Source organism: Centrocercus urophasianus, unplaced genomic scaffold (assembly GCF_019232065.1).
Source record: "Centrocercus urophasianus isolate 14NV4802_14NV808 unplaced genomic scaffold, USGS_Curo_1.0 seq_49, whole genome shotgun sequence".
In the NCBI taxonomy this organism is placed as follows: Eukaryota; Metazoa; Chordata; class Aves; order Galliformes; family Phasianidae; genus Centrocercus; species Centrocercus urophasianus.
The window spans coordinates 1099989-1120693 of record NW_024885077.1 but is presented as its reverse complement, the minus strand read 5'-3'; the positions used below and the strand labels follow the sequence as shown (position 1 = coordinate 1120693).

General features: G+C 49.7%; 1 protein-coding gene across 1 annotated transcript in view; it reads left to right on the top strand.

Moving 5' to 3' along the window:
• HYDIN (HYDIN axonemal central pair apparatus protein) overlaps positions 1-20705 on the top strand; it is a 133570-nt gene that overhangs the window by 22105 nt on the left and 90760 nt on the right. Inside the window, exons 2-6 of the mRNA XM_042834732.1 lie at positions 8896-9027; positions 9921-10046; positions 11093-11212; positions 13859-13993; positions 19244-19443. Coding sequence (XP_042690666.1) covers positions 8908-9027; positions 9921-10046; positions 11093-11212; positions 13859-13993; positions 19244-19443 — 701 coding nt within the window. The 5' untranslated portion in view covers positions 8896-8907. The remainder of the gene's footprint in view (positions 1-8895; positions 9028-9920; positions 10047-11092; positions 11213-13858; positions 13994-19243; positions 19444-20705) is intronic.

The window sequence follows — 20705 nt, the reverse complement described above, 5'->3', positions numbered from 1 at the left end:
TTGCTAATTAGACCAACTAATCAAGCAGTGGGGAGAAAGGCAGGCAGACCTTAGTGGAAAATCTTGCTGCATCAAGTCAGAAACGTGGGCAGCCAAATGGGAGGTGAGTGTGGATCAGGAATGATTCTCTGAGTTGATCTGAATGGTAGCAGTTGGGTACTGTGGCAGAAGGCAGAAAACAGTTGTGAGCTTGTGGAGCAGAGAGGGGTTTAATGAGGGCAGGGAAGCTTGGTGGTGTCTCTTGAGAGCAGAGAAATGGGATGATGCTTCCTGGTGGTGAAAGGAAGCAAAAAGAAGGGTGTTTCTCCTTCCCTGGCCTGTGCTTATTACTGTGCCATTTGTCCTTGTTGCAGGTGGGTCCCACCCAGATGGTTGCAGCATCAGGGCACCTCCTCTGAGCTCTCCCATGAACCAACTTTGTTTGCAGGGGGAGGATTCGTATCTCATGTGTGAGGTCTTAGACCTGAAACTGATTTGGGAAACTACTTCACTGTCTTGAGCACTGAGCTTAGGAGCCTGGGGGTTGGACTCTGCTTCTCTCCTAGCTTGCTGTGTGCCCCCAGACAGCTCTTCCTCTGCTTTCACATCTGTATCTGGGCAGCATGCTCTGAGGAGGTGCTCTTAATTAAGATTTCTACAGCTCCAAGCATGGTGAAGCCTGGGGTTTGGGTCAGAGAGCAGTGTCTGCAGTGCTTTGCATCCTACAGATTGTCTTAAACCCATATGTGTTTGTGCAAAGTGTGGCTTTAATTTCAGTCTCGTTGCAGGGTCGCCTGCTGTCTGCAGAACCACGGCTGTAGTGAAGAAGCTACAGGAGGAGCTGGCTGTGGCTTCCCTCTGCTCCACTGCCAGCAGTGAAGGGCAATCTGGCTGATGGTGAGCACGTACAGCGCCACTTCCCTGCAGTCCACTGGGCTGTCTGTTGGGGATGCAGTGTATTCATTTCCTTCCAAGTCCCTGCTAGCTAGGAAAAGTAATAATCTGCAGTGTTTACCTTCTCTGTCCTCAGAAATTAAGCAGCTTTGGCAGAGCACATGTGTTTTGCAAAATGCTGGAGCCCCCCGAGGGTTTTGTGTGCAAAAGCTGAGAGAATCAAATAAAGCAGTGTTTTGCACAGGGAGCACGCACTCCTCCTGCTCCATCACCACGCTCTGTGCAGCAATCTTGTTGCATCAGCTGGCCCCTGCTTCCTGCGAAGGTTTGGGGTGTTGAAGAGGTGCAAAGGGAGTTGACCCCTCTGTGGGTTTTGCAGGGGTTGCCCAGGACGGAGAGGACAGCTGGGTGACTTGAGTTGTGGCTTTGGAATTGAGGTCATTACATTAAAAACAAACAAACAAAAAAAACTCTTAAGATGTACTTTTCCCCATCCAGCTTCTCTATCCCAGGCTTCTCCTGTGCTGTTAACTCTGCTTTGCTTCACAGATAACTTGTCTAGGAAGGAAAAACAGCTGCTTCAACTTTGTGCAACATCTTGACAAGCCTTAATCTAATGGGGGGGGAAGTGAAGCAACCAGACTATCGTAGAAAGATTTGAGTTGGAAGGGACCCTAAAAGGCCATCTGCTCCCATTCCTTGCACTGAACAGGGACACCCATAGCTCCATCAGTGCTCTGAGCCCCATCCAGCCTGACCTTAGATGTCTGCAGGCATGGGGCAGCACTGCCTCTCTGGGAGCTGTGGTATCCTTAGCACAGTGTCCATCTGGCTAAGAGTGCTGATGGTAAGTGAACTGACCCTCACTTGCTGCCCTGAGACTGAGGGGGATGCACTGGCTGGGAAAAGCTGCAGATCTTCCTCTGATTCCCTGACCTCAGAACCCTGCTGTTTACTGTCTGTTAATGCCTTGCTCATCCCTGTAGCAGTATGAGGAACGTTATGGAAGGATGGATCACCCTGTAGGTAATGCAGCTCTTAAGTCAGAGCATGGTGGGGCAGTGCTTGCTTGGCAGAGGGAAATGTGCTGCATAGCAGGGGTGATTATTGCAAGGATGTGAATCTTTGCTTGATCCTCTGAGGAGACTTCACAGTGAGAATGAGACATTCCATGTGTGTGTATTAGTTATTTACTGCTCATGTTTCTGCTGATCTGTGACGAGTTGCCATCTTCAGAAATAAAACCTCTGTGCTTTTGCATGAAGGAACCCTGTGAATTCACTGTACTGTGCACTATGTAGTACTGTGTACTATTCACTATGCAGCCCCTGGGCTGTGATGCAGGAGCAGGATGCACAGGCTCCCAGGTGAAATGCATTAATGGCTGCAGTTCCAACTATTCAAGCAGAAGCATTTTCATCTGAGAGTGTTTGGGGGAAGATGAAGTGATGACATGTTATTTTAGGTAATTATTTCACACCTTTTCACACGGTGGCATTTGCCCAAGGCTCAGTCTGAGGTGTGGGGGACTGATTCTTAATGAAATAAGCTCATGCTTGCTACAAAGGACAAATTAATCTCTGGATGTCTGATTTGGAAATGCTCTTATTTGCCACCTTGTGTGAGTTCAGTTTGCTACTGTGATCTTGTCAGCCAGCGAATCAGTTCTGTTTCTTTAGTTGCAGAAGCATCTACGGCTTGAAATGAGGAATTCAAGCAAAATTTGGCAAGATCTAAACTTGCTCAAGCCCCGTGTTTGACCCTGCACAAGCACATGGAGCAGAGGCACTGGGGTGAAATGCATCTGTTGGAGTGGACTGAAGGGATATGGAGCTCAGAGCCACCTGGAGCTCCTCAGTGATGACATCTGGGATCCTTTGGGTTCAGTGAAGAGTTGGCAGCTGTAGGCTGTGTTTATGAGAGGGGGCTGTGTGATAGCTGTGGAATATCCCCAGCTGGAAGGGACCTGCATGCACCATCCAGTCCGACCCCTGGCTGTCTGTAGACCACCCAAAATTCAAACCTGTGTGCTGTCCAAAGCTGCTTCTCTTATATCTGGCCCTGGTGATAAAGCTGGGAGAAATGCTTTGTGTTCTGCCATGTGTTTCCCTAGCTGCAGCTCTGTGTTAGGATAAGCACAGGGATGCTCTGTGTTTGGGGGAGGCTTCCCTGCGTGCTTGCTGTGCTCATGGTCTTTTTTTGTTTGAGCATTTGCTGTTTGAGAGAAGGTGCTGCTCAGCAGCTGTCTCTACTGTCTGTGCCTTTATTTTGCTATGAAAATAAATAGGAATAAAGGGGGAAGCGCATCAGGGTTGTTGAGCAGTGGGATGCAGAGCTCTGAGCATCCCACACCCAGCCACGTCCCATGGCCACCTCCTCCCTGGCAGCGTCCCCAGGGCAGTGACGTGGGCCCAGCTGGGCGGTCCCGTTGCTCTGGGAACAAGAATGGCAACAGCCAGGCAGTGCTGAGTTTGGGACTGGAGTGTGAGTGCATCTGTGGGGTGGGGAGAGTGGTCCTGGGGGGCTGTGAGGGCACTGCAGTGAGGTGGTGATAGCTGGCTCCCCTCCTTTGCCATAGAGGGGGGTGCTGGGTGAAATAGGGGGCAGTTTTCAGTGCTGTTTGGGGGTAAGGGGGCACGGATCTATGAGGGGAGGTTAACCCTGTGTGGCAACACAGATCAGTGGCTGGGGGGTCTCTCCATCAAGAGGTGCCTGGGAGTAAACCATGGTGGGCAGGTTGATGGAAAGTGCAGCAGATGGGGATAGATGGAGGTGGCTGCAAAACTGTCCTTTCCTGGTGCTGTGCACCCGTAGGTGGCTTCCCAAGAGGCAGTTCCTGTGTGTGCCTAGGGAGAATACAAGGCTTGGCTTCAGCATGCATCCAGGAGGGTGTGGATGACAGAATCATTAAGGTTGGAAAAGATGGTGAGGATCCCCAAGCCCAACTGCACCCCACTGTGCCCACTGACAGTGTTCCTCGGTGCCCCATCTCTGTGGTTGTTGCACACCTCCAGGCTGTTTCCTTTGAGCAACAGCCTCTGTCCCTTGTCCAAGGGCAGCAATCCCTGAAGCCAAGGATTTGACCCAAAGCTCAATCCAGCCAAGGTGGGATCATGGGAAGTTTATTCCTCTGCCTTTTAGTTACCAGCTCATCTCCAGGTTGGTATCTTTGAGTTGAATTCATGCTTCTTTTCTTCCGAAGATGAAAGCAGCCTGGTGAGAGTTGGGTGTGAATATATATACAGCTTTATTTGGTGGCAGATCAGGACAGCTGGGAGGCTTGCAACTTCTGGTGCCACTCAGCAGATGCCTGGTCCTTTGGGGTCACTGGTTAGGGTGCATCCTGCTGCCTGCACTGGAAACTGGAGGTGGTTCAGAAAAGGAGGCTGTGTCTTCCAGGAATGCTGGCAGTTTCCCTTCTTCCTGCTTGGGTGTGCATGGGAGAGGCTGCTGGGAAGGCGAACAACACTGTAAGTGCTGGAGGAAGGAGCTGCAGTTATAATATATGGAGCCGAAGAGCCTCCAGAAGACCTTGGAGAGAAATTTGGGCCACCTAACAGCCAGCTGAGAGCTGAAGTTTAGTCGAATGGGAGGCATAATACCAGCCTGCTATTAATTATCTCAGCTGTGGTAGAGCTTTTCTGATAAATTGCAGGGTGACAGCCCCTAAGTGATAAAATATGGAGGGAGTGGAATGTAAAGGTGGCAGGTGAAGCTTCCTGGGTAGTGTGACTTGATTTAGAAAGCACTCAGCCACTTAGCAGTAGGCTGGAGGTTGGTCCTGGAAGCTCTGCTTCTCTTTTCTTGGCTTTCTTGAGGTGCTGTTTGTATGGTAATTATGGCTAAGCAGGCGATTTCTAGGCAAGAAATGTGATCTTGCTACTTTAGCCTGAACGGGGCAAGATGATTTAGACTAACAAAATTGTTCAATAGCATCCTGATGCGAGGTTTTAACAGATCTCCTGTCTTGCTCTTCCAGCAAAGCATAATAGAAAGGCCAATTATCCAATTACTCCAGAGAGATGCTTTGTCTCTGCAGAAGGAAGGAGAAAGAAGATTTACAGTGTGTATACCAAAGGAGAATTCAGCCACAGATGGGTCTGTGCTACAAGAAGAGCTGGGTTCTACTGCAGTGCGGAGTGTGCTGATGGGCAGGGAAGGGCAATCAGCTGGTGAGGGACCAGCTCTCCCAGCCTGCAGTCACAGCATGTGCAGGCAGGGAGCTGCCTTCATCCCAACCCCTCTGTTTTTTCCTTAATGTCTACAGAAATGTGGTATTTATTTCTCATTTGGTTTGACATGCTGGATGTGTGCATGCAGCCCTGCCTTCTGCCTACACATCTATGTGGTTAGTTTGGCTGTGTGACCCCAGCCTGGGTTATGAGCCAAGCACTCATTGGGTCAGAGGTTGACATGTGCTTTTATTGACCACTCGTGCAGCTCCTGACCACGAAGGCTCATCTGGGAGCAGGCAGATGCTCTGCAGAGCTTTCTTGCAAAGTCTCACTGCAAAAGCTGTGAGCCCACATCATGCAACAAACCCTTTTGCTTTCCTCTGAAGATGATCCTGGTCTTCGATAGTGAGGGAACAGGCAGCCAAGCTGAAAGTTGCTTTAGTCTCCTGAATCCAGGGCTCAGATCCTCCATACTTTTAACGAGGGAGGTTCTTTCATTCCTTTTCTTTCCACTCTGTGGCCATTTCAGTGGCTCATTTGCCACTGCCCAAAACTTGAGAGTGAAGAACCCATGCAAGGCAGGGCTGTGTAGCAGCTGCTGGTGTTTAAATCAAGTTCTTATCCAGCAGTACTGAGGAATTCGGCCTGGTGCAGCAGGATGCTTTGGGCTGGAAACAGGAGAAATATGTGGTGAGTTCAATAGCAGGAGCAAAACCAAGTGTGGGGTTGGGTCACTGAGGTCGATGACAACTGGTGGATCATGAAGGCTGGCTCCAGGTGTGCCGTCTGCCTGCAAAAGGCAGGAATCGCATCTGTGCTGGGCAGGGGAGGCTCTAACACTGCTTTGGGAGCTACTGGGAAGGAGCACGAGGTGTTTGTGGGTGCATTTCCAGCCAGGTGTGAGAGGCTTGATGGCTTCCACCGTGACATCTCTTGAGTTCTGCCTCCTGAGATGAAACCATAAGCACGGGTGGTGCTCCCCCTGGCCTTACAGCACATCTGTTGGTGCCTTGAGCACGTGAAGCTGTCATATCTGGGACTCCTTAGCCCCAGCTCTTGGGTTCCTGCTTGGGTTTGTGGCTGGGCATTAGTTGAGAGGTGTTCTGGCATGAGTTTCTGCACTTGTTTCCAGGGCTGAGATCTTGATTCCCAGATACTGAATGTTGGCTTTCAAGCCCGGAGCTCCTTGTTCCCTTCCAAACAGATGTGATGATTTGGTTCAGCTGGGGCTGAACGCCTCACAAAAAGCTCCCTGCAGCTGAGATCCTCCTGTAGGATGGGTGGCTTTGGCTGGTGTACCTATAGGTGCTGTTAATTGCAATAAGCCCACTAGAGAGGCATTCAGCAGCTGCAGCAGCAGAGGACAGCCCCAAGGCATGGCCAGTGCTGCAGCAACAAGGTGCTCTGCCTGCTGCTTGGAGTCCTCCCTGGGTGAACAAAACAGAAGTTAAACCCTGGCTTTGTAAGCCAGCGTGGAAGCTTTGCTTGTCCTCTTTAAAGAAATGATTACCTTGTCTGTGGCATCTGAATTCATTTGTCTGCTGTTCCAGCAGTGTTAACAAATGCTACTGGAAGGCGTGCTTTCTGACACTGCCACAATCATTCACTGCGGGGTGAGATGTTTAAGGAATGGATGGGCTGTGGTGATTTGCAAGGGCTGTAATTTTCATTTGGGTGACACTGCAAACCACACAGCCCAAGTCACCCCATGGGGACACTGAGAAAGTCCAAGGCAAAAGGCAGACTCTGCGCCCAACCTGGAGCTGAAGCAATCCCAAAGCCACAAATGCTGGAGCCCGCATCTGTGTTTGTGATGTGGGTGAAGGTGAAACCCCAAATTCATGGCTGGGTCAGCATGCTTTCTGTGGCATATTACTCCTAGGGTGCTGAGTATGGTTTTGTTGCTGTATGTCCCCATCCCTCGTGATGTTTTCTGCTTTGGGGAGCTGGTGCAGCTCCCATGAGGAAGACTGGGCTGTAACAGAGGGCTGTGGGGAGGGCACCCAGGCAGCCCAACATCCAAGTCCTGTCAGTTGCCCTCCAGGTTCCGTTGGGCTCCATGTCATCCCAACGGCTCCCTGCCCTGCTCCTGTCCCCCTGGCTCATCCAGAGCCACTGAGGCTGTTTGTGCAGCAGGACTGGGTGCTGAACAAAGTGAATCCTGCTAGAGGAGCACTCATTACCTACCCTAAGGTAGGGTCTGACCATGGGGCGGGGGTGAGGAGGTCTGTTGGCTGGAGAACTGACAGCTGTGTGATGGTCAGCAGGAGTGAAGTGAGCTAGGAGCACACGTGGGGGAGATGGAAGGGTGTCAGGGAGTTATGAAGTTGCTGTGCAGCTTACAATGGTGGCAGAGACTTCTGGCTTGGCTGTGGGTTAAAAGAAGCCTTAGGGGAGAGTGAAGGCTGTGTGTCCTTGGTGACCTTCAGTTTAGCTTTTTTTTTTTTTTTTTTGGCTTTTGCATGGGCTTTTGGGGGATATGTTCGTATCTTCCACTCAAAACCTGCTCAGAGTTCTGGACTGATGCCCAGCTCAGGGGGCATCCGTACTCAACCCAAAACCGAGGTGCCAAGAGCCAGAGGCATCACCCATTAATAGCCCTTGGGTCCAACAGACCTGGAGCACAGAAGGATTGCAGTCCTCAATGTTTCTGGCTGCTTGCAGCCCCCACCACACCTCAGTGGGGCCATGGGGCTTCTTTCTGTCCAGTGGGGCTGGCTTTTTTTCTGCTTGTCCCCTCCTCATGCTGGAGCTCAGCAAGGCCCTGGGCTGCAGCTGTGCCCTGCTGGAGGTGGGGGGTAATGGGATGGGGGATGGAAATAGTCATCTTGGGCATGATGAACAGGATTAATTTCAGGCAAAGTTAAATTACAGCTAGAAAATTGTAACAAATAATCCAGTTATTCTCAAGACCCAGTAATAAAGCATAGAAATCCAGATTAATGTTGTATCATCCCCATTACATTTCTCTTGAAAAAATAGTTATTTCCAGCTTGAAATCCTATCCCTTGCTGTAGCATGTCCTTGTGTCTGCAGGACTGGGCTGTGCTCCCTTGTTTCTGCCATAAGAGCAGAGGGGGAACAGCCACCATGTATGCCTGTCTGTGCCTTTTGGGTTGAGGGCTGTCCTTGATTTCTGTGCTTGTCCTTTCCTAGCGCTGCATGAGGAGTCTGATGCCATAAATGTGTGCAGCACTGCTTGGGGAGTGAAGGACTGAAGTGATGAACTTCCTGGGGTTGCTTATAGAGGGCTTGACAGTGGCCCTGCTTTCATGTGTTTACATTTTAACTTGTTGCTCGTGGTTTTTAAAGGGTTTCATGCTCTCGCTGTTGTTACAGCCTCAGTGATGCCTGTAGGGAGCTTTGAGTTTGGGTGTTAATAAAGGGAAATTAAGGCCCTTGTTCTCCATGGAGAAGATGCTCTTGAGCACCAGGGTAATTTCATGCCTGGAAGGAATCATATTTGTTGGGTAATTTTTGTAGCTTAAACCAACCAAATTAGCCTTGAGAAATGCTAACTCCCCATCAGAGTATTGAACTCAACGCTCTGTTTGTTAGAAGGCTCCCAGCACGAAGGGTAGAAACTTGGCAAGGCAGGAAAGTGGTGTGCTGTTATTGATGCATCATGATCCCAGGGGCTTTGAGGTTGTTGGTCTGAGCACTCTGAGAGCAAAGTTGTAGCAGGCTGGCACTGCTGTGTTGCTTCCTCCTTTGTCAAGTGCATGGGCATGCTCCTGTCCAGGCATCCAGCTTCAGCCTGGATGCAGATCCTGATATGTCAGTGCTGGCACTGAGACCTTACAGTCTGACTTCTGGATTTTAAAAGTCCCATTGCTGCTTCTTGCAGGCCGGCTGAAACATGGCTACCAACAAGCTCCACCAATCTGTGGGATCCTCCAAAAGCCCTGATGGGTTCCAGAAAGAAGTGGTGGCACCCCTTAACCCAAAGCTGGTCACTGAGGTGGAAGAGCCGGTAACAGTAAGTACCAACTGTGGCCATGTGGAGCTGTTAAGGTGGGAAGCATCCATCCTCCATGTCCCCCTCCTTGCTGCCATGCTTCTCTGTTGGAGGTGGCAGTTGCAGTGCCTTGGGGACAGGCTGTGTGTTGGTTTATTTAGGGGAAGTCCAGGCTCTTGTCTGTGTGCATTGGAACTGAGCTGAGCCTATGAGGTATTGCACAAGGACAGCTGGAGCTCCAACATGTGCTCCTTGCTGTGTCCCCATGGTGTGAGGCAGGGACGCCTCCAGCCACAGTCTGTGATGGTACCTGCGACTGCTGAGCTGCGAACTCTCTCTTCCTCATCCCCAAATGTTCCCTCTGCCGACCAGAGCTGACCCAGTGCTGAGCCTCTATTGAGGAGACATCTATACAGACCTCTGCATAGGTCTGTGAGGCCAGCCTGCAGAAAACAAGCAGTTAGAACAAGGTAAATGAGGACTCGGACCCCAAACCTGGTCCTGGCATGGTGCTGCTCTCCTGGGACTCGCCCAGCAGTGACATCTCTGCACACAAACACATTGTGTGGAGCTGGGGACTTGAGACAAAGCTCCTCCCTGCTCTCTTCCAAGGTCACTGGCTCCATGCAGCAAAGCTAAAGAGGAAACAAATGCCCAAAGAGCAGAAATCCCCAAACGTGTCACTTCGAATCACAGAGGAGTGGCTAATGGGACAGAGCTGCTCTGTTGGAGCCTGTGTATTCCGCTCTATATAATTAATTTACTGGTGATGAATATTTCAGCAGGTAACTTATGGGACTTCCAGGACTGTCCTAGTGGCTGCAGTTGTAAATGATTCATCGGTAGGGCTTGAACAAGAAAAGCCTTTCAGGAGGAAGGCCTTTCTGCAGCCCTGGCTGCGTTTTGCCTTGCAGCTGACTCCTTCTGCCTTCCTGAAGGAGATGTCCCTCACCACGGAGCAGAGGTTGGCCTGCACCCACAGCACACGACGGCCCCGCATTGTGCAGCTCCTGGACATGAGTGACACCTCCTACCAAAAGGTACTGTTTTCCTGCCCTTTTCCCTGCTGTTTAACCTGGCATTTCAGGAGCAAGTATGTCAGGCTTGCCCCCGGCTTCTCTCGGTAGCAGGGTGTGAAGGTCTTGCTGCCCTCTGGAAGCGCTGATGGTGCTGGAGTTCCTCGTGCTGAGAGAAAGGCAAAATGTTTTTGCATCGCTGGGATGTTTTTAATGCTGAAGCCAATAGAAATAAACTGCTGAAATCAGTGCTGCAGCTTAGCTACCCTTGCTAAAGCATAGCATGGGAGAAGGATGGAGCAGGAAACAAGCTGCCCCCTTCCATCCTTGCTCCCTAATGGCCACAGCTCCATTGCTGGTGGCAGTGTGGGCCCTTGAAGGCTGGGTGCCCTATGGCAGTGACTCAAGATTGATTAACAAAAACTATTTTATTAATGCTTTGGGTTGGGACCACTATAGGGTGTTGGATTTGCCAGCTGCGTGGTCCTGCTAGGTACCCACACCTGGCAGAGGGAGCAGATGTGCTTTATTCTGGAGGATTGCTCAGCATGTGACACGAGGTGGGTTGCTCGGCAGGAATTTGCCAGCTGGAGACCTGTAACGGGTTGGTGCAGAGTTGCCCTGCACAGCACAGGAGGTGGAGGCACGTTGGATGAGTGTCCCGGGCGTGAAATAAATCATCCTTTCGCACAGAGCTCATGGGAGACAAAGATGCCAGGTCCAGCCTTACTCAAGTTGTCCAGTGATGCTTGACAAGAGGTGAACTTTACCACCATCCAGTGCTCACCCCACTTGCCTTTGTCCTACTGCATTGCTTTCCTTCTGGCCTTCTCTCCTTTGGAACCACTCTATGCTTGTTAGTTTCTGTGCTGCGCATCCAGATGAGATATCAGGGGACCTGTGGGACTCGATTTCTGTCTCAGGGCAAAGCTCATCTCAAGAGTTGGTCTTGGAGCCCTATGCAAACTCTTGGGCTTCAGCTCTTCCCTGAGTGCTCGTGGCTCTTCTGATGAATTCTCTAGGACAGTGTGAGCACGCTGGCTCCTCTCACTGCTGTCTCATATCTCCAGTTCTCCTCAGTTGACCTGGATCAGACCTTGTTCCAGCCTTTCCCATCCGAGGTGGTGTTCCAGAGCTATGTCCCCTGTGAGGTCTACGAGGTACCCCTGGTTCTGAGGAACAACGACATGGTAAGTGCTGGGCTGCGTGTCTCTAACACTGTGCTGGAGAGGAGAGTGGTGTAATACATGTGAAATGCAGCGTGCCATATCCAGAACAAAGTGTCTCACATTCTTCCTGTCACAAAGATGTGGACGTGTTCCTGTGATATTAGAGTTTTTATCACTAGTTTTGACCATGCATGGGTGGGTTTTAACCCAAAGGAGGTTTTTGAGATGACATCCTTCCTCCTGAAAGCTCTGGACGGATGGACATGTGGAGGGCTGCACAGTTCTTATCTTCTTTGATTGTGCTTCACCTTCAGAGTTGCATTTCTTAGGTTCCTGCGAAGCTTAATTTGGTTCTGCTCAGGCTTTTCTAAGATAACGTGGCTTTTTCTGCTTTCCCTTTGGAGAACCACAGCACACCCAGTGTAATGGGCTTTTGGAGGTCCCTGCCTTTACTTGAAATAATCTTGTGAGCGTTTTGAGATTTCTCCAGAAAGTCGAGAAGGGAAAAGTTGGAAAAACATCAGCAATTTTGCTTCCAGTTTAAAGAGGAAAATGGAGACCTTTTCACTTTCAGCAGGGGAAACGTTTGCTCAAATGAGGCATGTGCCAAGTGTGAGCTGGTGGGAGCAGACAGGAGGGAGGAAAGGAGCTGAGCTCGGAGGTGCTCTGGGGAGAGCATCGTGCGTGCAGGGGTTTCTCTTGGCACATAGAAGTAAACATCCTGGTAGCAGAGGAAGGTCAGAAAAAGAAAGATGTGATAAAAGATACAGCTCTGGCACAGAGGCGTGTAGAATCGTGGAATCATTAAGGTTAGAAAAGGCCTCTCAGACTGCCAAGTCAAACCCCAACCTACTCTACCGCGTCCCTCAGTGCCACATCCCCATGGTTCTTGACCACCTCCAGGGATGGTGACTCCCCCACCTCCCTGGCAGCTGTGCCACTGCATCACTGCTCTTTCTAAGAAGAAATTGTTCCTCATATCCAACCTTCTCTGGCACATCTCGGGGCCATTCCTTCTCATATACAAGCAATGGGATGTACGTATAGGGAGAGGAAAGTGGGTGTGTGGAGCCCTCTCCAGTTCTGCCTGCTGGATATAAACAAAAAGCTCTTGGGGTGTGTAGTAGGTGGAGGAGCAGCAAGAAGGAGCCAAGTACATCCTGAGGCAACAGGTTGGAAATGGAAGACCCTTTGGCAAGATGGATGCCTTGCACTGTGTCAGTTATTCCTAGGGAGCTCTGTTGTTTTCCTTGTCTAGCGTTTAGCTTGGGAATATTGGAAAGAAGCAGCAGGAGCACCCAAGGAATAACATTTGTGCAGTCTGCGTGGACCCTTTACCATAAAAATTTCCTTCTCTGTTTAAGAGTTGCCTCAGTTTCTCTTCTGCTATGTCTTCATTGCCATCAAGTCTTCTGGTTTCAGCTGCTCCATTATCCACGTGGCTCTCCATAATGTTTGTCTTTGCCAGGTGCCAGCCAACAGGCAAGCAGTTCATTTGCTCTATTCATGCTTTCTCAAGTGGAAAAGAACATCTGCATCAACATCTCTGCTGTTCCCAGTAAAAAATAATAAACTTGTACAGCTGCACCCTGGGATTTGTACGTCCAACGAGGGGGAGACAATGTGTGAATAGTTAGGTTTTTTTTTCCAAAATGAATTAGTTTTTGAAGCTAGTGAGACCTCAGCTATTGGGCAGTGCTGATGTAAAAGTAAGATCCGTTCTGAGGAAAATCCTTGGTGTATTTTAGTGTATGGAGATAATAATCCCAGGAGGGGTTGTTATATTCTAATTTAGTTGGCTTTTGGTTGTGTGTGTTCTCATAAAGCTTTCTCCCAGTTTCCCAGATCCCTGTGAATCATACTGACTTATATTGCACAGTAGCTTGAGGTTGTCTGCTCCATAAAATCCCATGAAGTATATTGCAGATAGAGGCTCTGTGATGATTCAGACACAGGAGGGCTTTGATATACATGCTGCTCATGTCTCTTGTGAAGTTGCTTTTCTGCCTTCAGGCTGCTCCTTTCTCCCCTCTGAGGTGTCACAGGTGGCTTTTGCTGAAGGTGCTCATCTTCAGGGGGACTCAGCAACCAAAGCATCTGTGTGCTCTGGGTAGGTTTGTTGATTGGTGAAGCTGCCTGTTGGCTGAAATGGCCTATTGGAGGCTTTGAGATGAGACTTGGAGCTCTGGGATCGGTATCTGTGCACCTGGATACACCTGCTTGCTTGTCTGGGGCTGAGACTGGCTTTTAATGACCAACCCACGCACCGAGTCAGTGCTGGTCACATATCTTAAGGCAGAAAATGCCTTTGATGCCCATAATTGGTACGCACAGCCTAGGGGGTTTCTAGGCAAGGGTAGTGCAGCTCTGTCATTTTGGCAAGTTGGCTGCTCTCATCTTTTGGACCAGTTTTCCCCCCTGCTCCCTTGCTTCTTCACAACCCTTTTTTAACAGGTCTCAGCCACATCCCTTTTCTTCTGTCTCTGTCTTTCTACGTTCTGCACTTTGCACTTGCTTGTACTCCTAGTGTATCATCTGCGTGCACCTCCGGGGCTAAAATTGCTTTGCAAAGGCAGTTGAGGAAGGAGGTAAGCTGCACAGGATCATATCTTTGCAACCTAGGTAGAAATAGAGAAAAAATCCAATACCTTCATGTCTTTCCTGCAGGTTCCTCGGCTGGTGAAGGTCGTCTTGGAGAGCTCGCCTTACTTCAAGCTGATCAGCCCTGGTGACGTGTGCCGTAAGGTAGCACCTGGCATGTCTTCCACTTTCCGCATCCTTTTCACCCCTGAGGAGAACAAGGTGAGACCTTGGGAGGTCATGGGAGGTTGGTGTCTTTCGTTGGCATCAAATTCCAGTCCCTGAAGCCTGAGGTGTTGGCTTTTGGGGAGCAGCGCTGATTTCAGTGGGGTTGGGTAATTCTTCAACCAGGGTGAAGACTGTGCCCTCGTAGGCTGAAAGCTCTTGTTTCGGGCTTGATTCTTCACATGTTCCCTAAAATCATCTGTCACAGAGGCATGTGGGATCACAGAATCATTAAGACATCTAAGATCCCCGAGTCCGACCCCAACCCACCCCACCGTGCCCACTGACCGTATCAGTGTCACACCTCTGTGATTCTTGAATACCTCCAGTGATGGTGACCTCACACCTATCTGGACAGCTGTGCCAGTCCCTCACCTCTCTTTTGGAGAAGAAATTGTTCCTAATATCCAACTTGGATGTTTAATGTAATGTCTGTTGGGTTCAGGGGCGGGGAGGCCTCCCGGGGAAGATGTATTGCAAGAGTAGGAAAGCAGAGAAAATGGCAGGGGAGAATGTTTATAAGTCATCCTTTTTCTTCTAAGAGAAGGCTTTAATTAATATGGAAAATACTACAGAAATAAATAGATCCAAAAAAGAGCTTCTCTCTCTCATCTGGCAGCCACTTCCCTGCCTCACCCAGGAGTGGAGTGAGGATGATGCTCATTCATCCCTTCTGTAACCCAGATTTGCAGCTGTGCCATCCCCAGGGGTGCTTGGCCACAGTCCAGCTGTAAGCCTGGGTGGGAGGAAGCTCTGCATGTGGCTGAGCCAGCCTGGCACGGGCTGTAGACATTCCTCACCCAGCAGGATGTTGGAGTGATGCAAAGGACGAAGCAAACGTAAGAATAAATGGGCAGACTCCATCTGCCCTGTTCTTCCATGCAGAGATGTCCCAAACTTGTGGTCTTGGTGTGGCTGTGTCCTCGTGCACGGGGCTCCCATTCCATGCCACCATGTGCATTTCTGCACCAGGACAGAAGTGCAGTGTCTCTTTGGGCGTTGCTGCCTTCTTTTATTCGTTTGATTCTGATTTAACGTAACGCTTTGTCCCTTTCTCAAACAGCAGATAGAGAAAACTAAAGAGGAAACGCCCTGTGGTCCCTAGCTCCCCATGCCTGGGGAATAATCTGTTCCTTTGGAGTGTCTGAGAAATCATTTAACATCATTAATATTTAGGGTAAAAATTAGGTTGGCCTGGGGCAGTTTTCCAAACTACCCAAGAACTTAATCTATGATTTAGGCTTTGCAAAGTACGCCGTTGACTTTAAAATGTGATTTATCTGTACTAATTATTGAGCGTCCATTTTCGGGAGGTGGAGGAAGAAAACTGGTGCCCATGGAAGGCAGAGCACTGCTCTTCAAGCTTGGAGAGACAGCGGGGCAATATGGGGACATCACCAGAAGCAGAGGGAGAACTCAGAGAGCACGAAGGACCGACGCTTTGGGAGTGCATCAGTAGTGTGGTCAGGAGATCTCCCCCCTGGATGTGGTCCTACTGGAGAAAAGTGGCACCTGGTGACCCCTTGGGGGCCCTCCCAACCCCAGGCTCTGCAACTGAGCACCTCTGCTGCCTCTTGAACGCTCCATGACCCCATGGATGATGTGGAGAATTGAGACGTGGGCACCAACGCATGCGACTGTAGGACTGGTGTAGGGTTTTCTTTCTTTGGCTCTCGCTGCTGATTCATGGGAGTGAAGCACGGAGCTGGGCTGTGCCGAGCCCTAAATAAGAGGAGAGCACACACAAGTGGTTTGTGGCCAAAATGCCACGTGCCTCCTGAGCCCTTTCTGGAAAATGAGCAGCTTCTTGCTGCCTCGCAGCCATCTGGTCGTGTGCCACATGGCTGGGCTGTCACAGCCAGCGCACAGCCGACACGTCTTGTGGATTGGCACCCATGTTATAAATACAAATGGATAATTCTTCTGTTGGGCAACATTTCCAATTAGTTACTCTCACTGCCTCTGATTTGTGTCTCTGCATTCTGGCTCCACAACGTGTCCTGCCATTATGGGCTGCAGAGCAAACAAGCAGTGGGCAGGGATATGCATCGTATCCTTCAGCTTTCTTATAGATTATCTGAAAAGGAGGAGGTTAGAAGTGCCCAGAAACATAGCACAGCTCAATCTGTTTTGTTTTTTTTTTTTTTTTTCCTTGTTCTTTTTGCTGTAGCAATAAAACGTTTGCAGGCAACGGGAGTTCAGTCTGAGGTTTGCAAAATTCATTTCTGATGCTCAGCGGAGACTGCGTTAATGCTCATTGATAATATGAAATATGACAGGATGTTGAGTTATTGTGTTACTGGAATTAACTCCCTGAAAATTCAGGCCAGCCCTTCTAGGGGTGTTCTGCTATTCCAAGTGCACTTCTGAGCAGACTTGTAGGGGTGAGGAGTGGGGACAGAAGATTGAGGCAGTGAGCCTGGGGCAAAAAGACAAAGGGAAGCATCCTGTTAGCTGGTGGTTGAGGAAAGGGAAAGGGAATCCATCCTGCTGTGGTGCTGTCATCACCTTCCAGCCTCTCATTTAATGGCCCTTTATGGTACCGTGGTTCCAGCACTGAGGCTTCCCATATGACCCCACCATGCAGGACCTCTTGGCTCTCCAGTTGCCTGCAGCAAGGAATTGAGCAGTTTTTCAGTGTTTACCAGTTATGCAGCTCAGCTGACACCTGAGTTTGCTGGTTTATTGGGCAGTTAATTACTGTCATGCTGGCATCAACTTTAATGTGAGCGTGAGTTTGCAGAGAGCCTGGAATGACAACTCCGATGTGAGCAGCTGCTTTAATTTCAGTGGGCACTAGTGCAAATGCCAGCAGTCATATTTTGAAGGCTGGAGCTTGTAACTTATTGCTTGTTCAAGGTGAGTAAGGGAAAAGGCAGCATTGTGTGGTGACTTCTATTTTCCCTGAAACAGAGGAGTCATATGAAGGATGAAGCCATTTTTGTGAAAGTCTATAGCCTAAAGCTAGCTCTAAACAACCTTTAAAGCACATAAGTGATGCAACCCCTCTCTCTCCCAGGTATGTTTGCTTAGGAAAACTGCTTTTAAAAACTGCTTTTAAACGGCCTGCTGGGGATTTGCAGTTGCACAGATTGGGTTTGGTGATACCCCTGGAACCGTAACTGAGTGCGTAGCTGAGCTGCTGTCCTGGCAACACAACAGAGGATTGCAGCCGTCATTTCCCTGTCTTTGCAGCAGACCCCGTGCTGTGCTGTGAGCAGCCCCAGTGCTTGTGCACGGTGCCCCGTGCTTGCTGTTGGGATTTCAGCCAGCGCAGATATTAATTCCTTAGCTGCTGATCCGCTCTCTCCATCGCAGCGACGACTTGAAAATGAGTTCCTGTTATTTCCCTCCAGTAGTTCCAGTTGCTGAAGTTTCTTTCCTCCTTATCCTGCAGCTGATCTGAACTCCCCCTGTCCTCCTCTGTCTACCTGGCATCTGCAGGGCAGAGATAAGAAAAGATGTCATGGCTTAACGAGGCGTGAGGCTTTCAGCCGGATTCACAATGCCCACGTTACAGGAGGGTGGCCAAAACAACAACAAGTAAATGGCTTTTTTCATTTCCTAATGTGGCTTCTGATGATCTGAGTGGTCCAGAACATGAAATACCCAGATAACAAGTGCTTTGAGTTTGCAGGAGCTGCCCTTCTCTTTTGTTTTAGAGGACTTAGGCTGCGAGATGGAGAACCAAATTGCTAATTCAGAAAGACTCGCCGAAGATGAAACTCTTGAAACGCGATATTAGGCATTGCTGCAGTTCCCTTCCTGGTGTTTTACCTTCTAAAGATGAGAAACCAAAACCCTCCTGCGGTTTCCAATGCGAATTTGAGACGCATTTAGAAAACAAGACCTTTCTTTATTCCTTTTTGTGTCTTGGATGCGATGGCATCTGTTACTGCAACCCTAACTGCAGTGGAGCAGGTGGTGAGCGTGCTGGGACAGCGGGTGCTGCTGGGGCCAGATCCCAGCTCAGTCCCAGGCCTCTGTGCCCTGTCAGGCTCAGGGCAGGCAAGGGAGCTGGGCACAAAGGGGTTTGAATGGGTTCTGGCTAAAGAAGCTTGATGTGAAGCGCGGTTCCTACAGCAGTTTTGTTTTATTGTGTCCTTGGAGCAGCAAGGAAATGATTTCAAGGGAGTTCAAAGGAAAAAGGACTGCGACGGCAAGAGAGAGAGAGATGAGGCAAAGCTTTTAATGACCTGGCTGTAACATGTGGCTGGTTGCAGTGGGGCAAGGCACTTGGTGCCTTGGTGCTGCCCTGCCATGCACGTGGAAATCCATCTGCTCGGCCCTATGGCGATGTGGTTGGATTCTCCTTCCCACTGCTGAATGGCAGGCAGCTGAGAGGGGGACTCAGGCTTCTGACTGAGCTAAAGGCTTGAGGTGCTGGCTGTTACCAGAAATGGATGTTCACACTGCCACAGGTAAGCATGCCAGCAGGGCACCGAGGCATTTATTCCGGAGGAGGTACACAAGAGATGTAATTCGGGCATCAGCCATGCCAGAATATGCAGCAGAGAGGAAGCAGAGCTGTCTTTGCATTCTCCGAGGCTAGGAGGAGATGTGAAGTGAGACAGAGGTCAGGCACAATGAGAACTTTATGAGGCAGGAATAGGCTGCACATGGGTTCCTGGGGTGGAGGGGAGTTGTTGGTGCTAAAAGTGCTGTCGTTGTTCTCAGGGACAGTGTTCGGGGTAAGAAGATGGACAAGGTGGGCTTTTAAGGGGGTGTCCCCAGCTCTGCCATTGGTGACACTGTTAGAGTGGTGATGGGGAACAAACGCCCCACTCACCAACCTGCCACTGACGTAGGTGGTGCATCCTGTTTATGTCCTTCATCCCGGTCTGGCTGTTAACTGTGTGTGTGGCCAGGTCCTTTAGATTACCTGAGCAGCCCTTGCCAAGCTGTGTGTAACTGAGTTACCTGCTGTGCTTTGGAGCTCAGAGCAGGTTCTTGTTCGTGCTCTAATCCCTCCTGTGAAATCACTGCAGTGGTTGTTCAGAACCCAGCTATCAGGTAACTTTGTCCTCCTGTGGCGTGAAGCTGGCTGTCAGCTTGCTGGGAAAGCAGGTGAAGCCATGGAGCTGCTTCCTCTTGGCAAGCTAACGAGCCTCTACCAGTCATTCTACTGGAATTAAGTCGTTAAATAAAAGGTACTGCTGAATTATTGAATGAACACACAGCAAACAGTGGCTTGCCTTCTGCAATGGCACTGAATGCATTCCTGATGATCCCCCTTCCTTCCCGCAGGACTATTTCCACCAGCTCACCTGCATCACAGAGAGGGAGAAGTTTGTGGTGCCCATCCGAGCCATAGGAGCCCGAGCTATCCTGGACTTCCCCGACCAGCTCAACTTCTCAGTCTGCCCAGTCAAGCACAGCACCCAGAAAACTCTGCTGGTTCGCAACGTTGGCAACCGTGAGGCTCGTTACCACATCAGCACCCACAGGTAAAGGCTGCCAGGCTGTGCCTTCGAGGTGCTGAAGCCCTGAGAACAGCACTGTGTGGCTGGGGAGCTTTGGGTTTGGTCTGACCCACACCACCCAATGTTAGGTGGAACGAGCTCTGAAGTGGAGTTGAGCACATCCTGACTTCAGAGCTGCCCTGTGGCCCCAAACCAATGGTGATGGATGCCAGGGGGGCAGGAGGTGCCCCAATTAGCTCGTGCATGGGATGGAGCCCGAGAGGAGCTCCCAGAAAGCCAGAGGTCTGGGATTTCCTTCTCCCCCTCTGCTGCCTTCCTAAGGATGGACCAGGAAGTAGAAGGGGAAAGAGCATGATATCCTTCAAGGGGGAAGAGGATGCTTCCTACCAAAAATCCCCTTTGCTGAAGCCTTGCAATGGGGGGAAAGGGGGGAAAGAAGGCAGAAATGGATGGACAGAGAAGCCAGTAAACAACTGAATGAGTTCAAGGGTTGTGCTCTGCATTGAAGGAAGGCAGCCTTTGCATTGTGGAAAACATGTAGGCAGGAACTTCTAAGTCACTACAGTTTTCCTGTGGGATTTCTAGGTCAAGCTGTCAGAATCTAAATAGAGATTGACTAGGTGTTTAGCATTTTTCAATACTCTTAGCAACTATTCTATCAACTGATACAGCATATATTGAGTTCTGCTTGCCATGGGTATTAAAAGTTGAAGTTTGGCAATCAAACCCTTTAGTCCCAATTTGCCACAAAGAAATGGGAAACGTTAGAAAAGCTTTATCTCCAACTGCACAAAAAAAGCAGAGCTCTGGGTAAGTGGATTGTATGCATTCAAAGATCAAAAGCTGATATGATTTCTCTTGCCTGTTGAGGGCATCTGTCATCTCTTCCATTTCATTACAAACTTTTGAAAACCGGCTCAAAATTTCAAGCAGATGATTTAAATCTTTGAATATAGGCAGCATTTTATTCTAATTAAGAGTGGCACTCTCTTTCCTTCTGATTCCTTCTTTGCTGCTCAGAAGTTCCTGTGTTCCTGCCTTCTTTTTTTTTTGCTTTTGTTCAGTGAAATGTCACAAAGAATTCTTCAGTGGGAACCTCTAAAAAAGGCCGAGTTCTTTTAATGCCTGTCTTCCCCCTCGTGCCATTGCATATATACACAGATCACAGAATGGCCAGGGTTGGAAGGGACCTCAAGGATCATGAATCTCCAACCCCCCTGCCACATGCAGGGCCACCAACCTCCACGTTTAATGCTAAACCAGGCTGCCTAGAGCCCCATCCAACC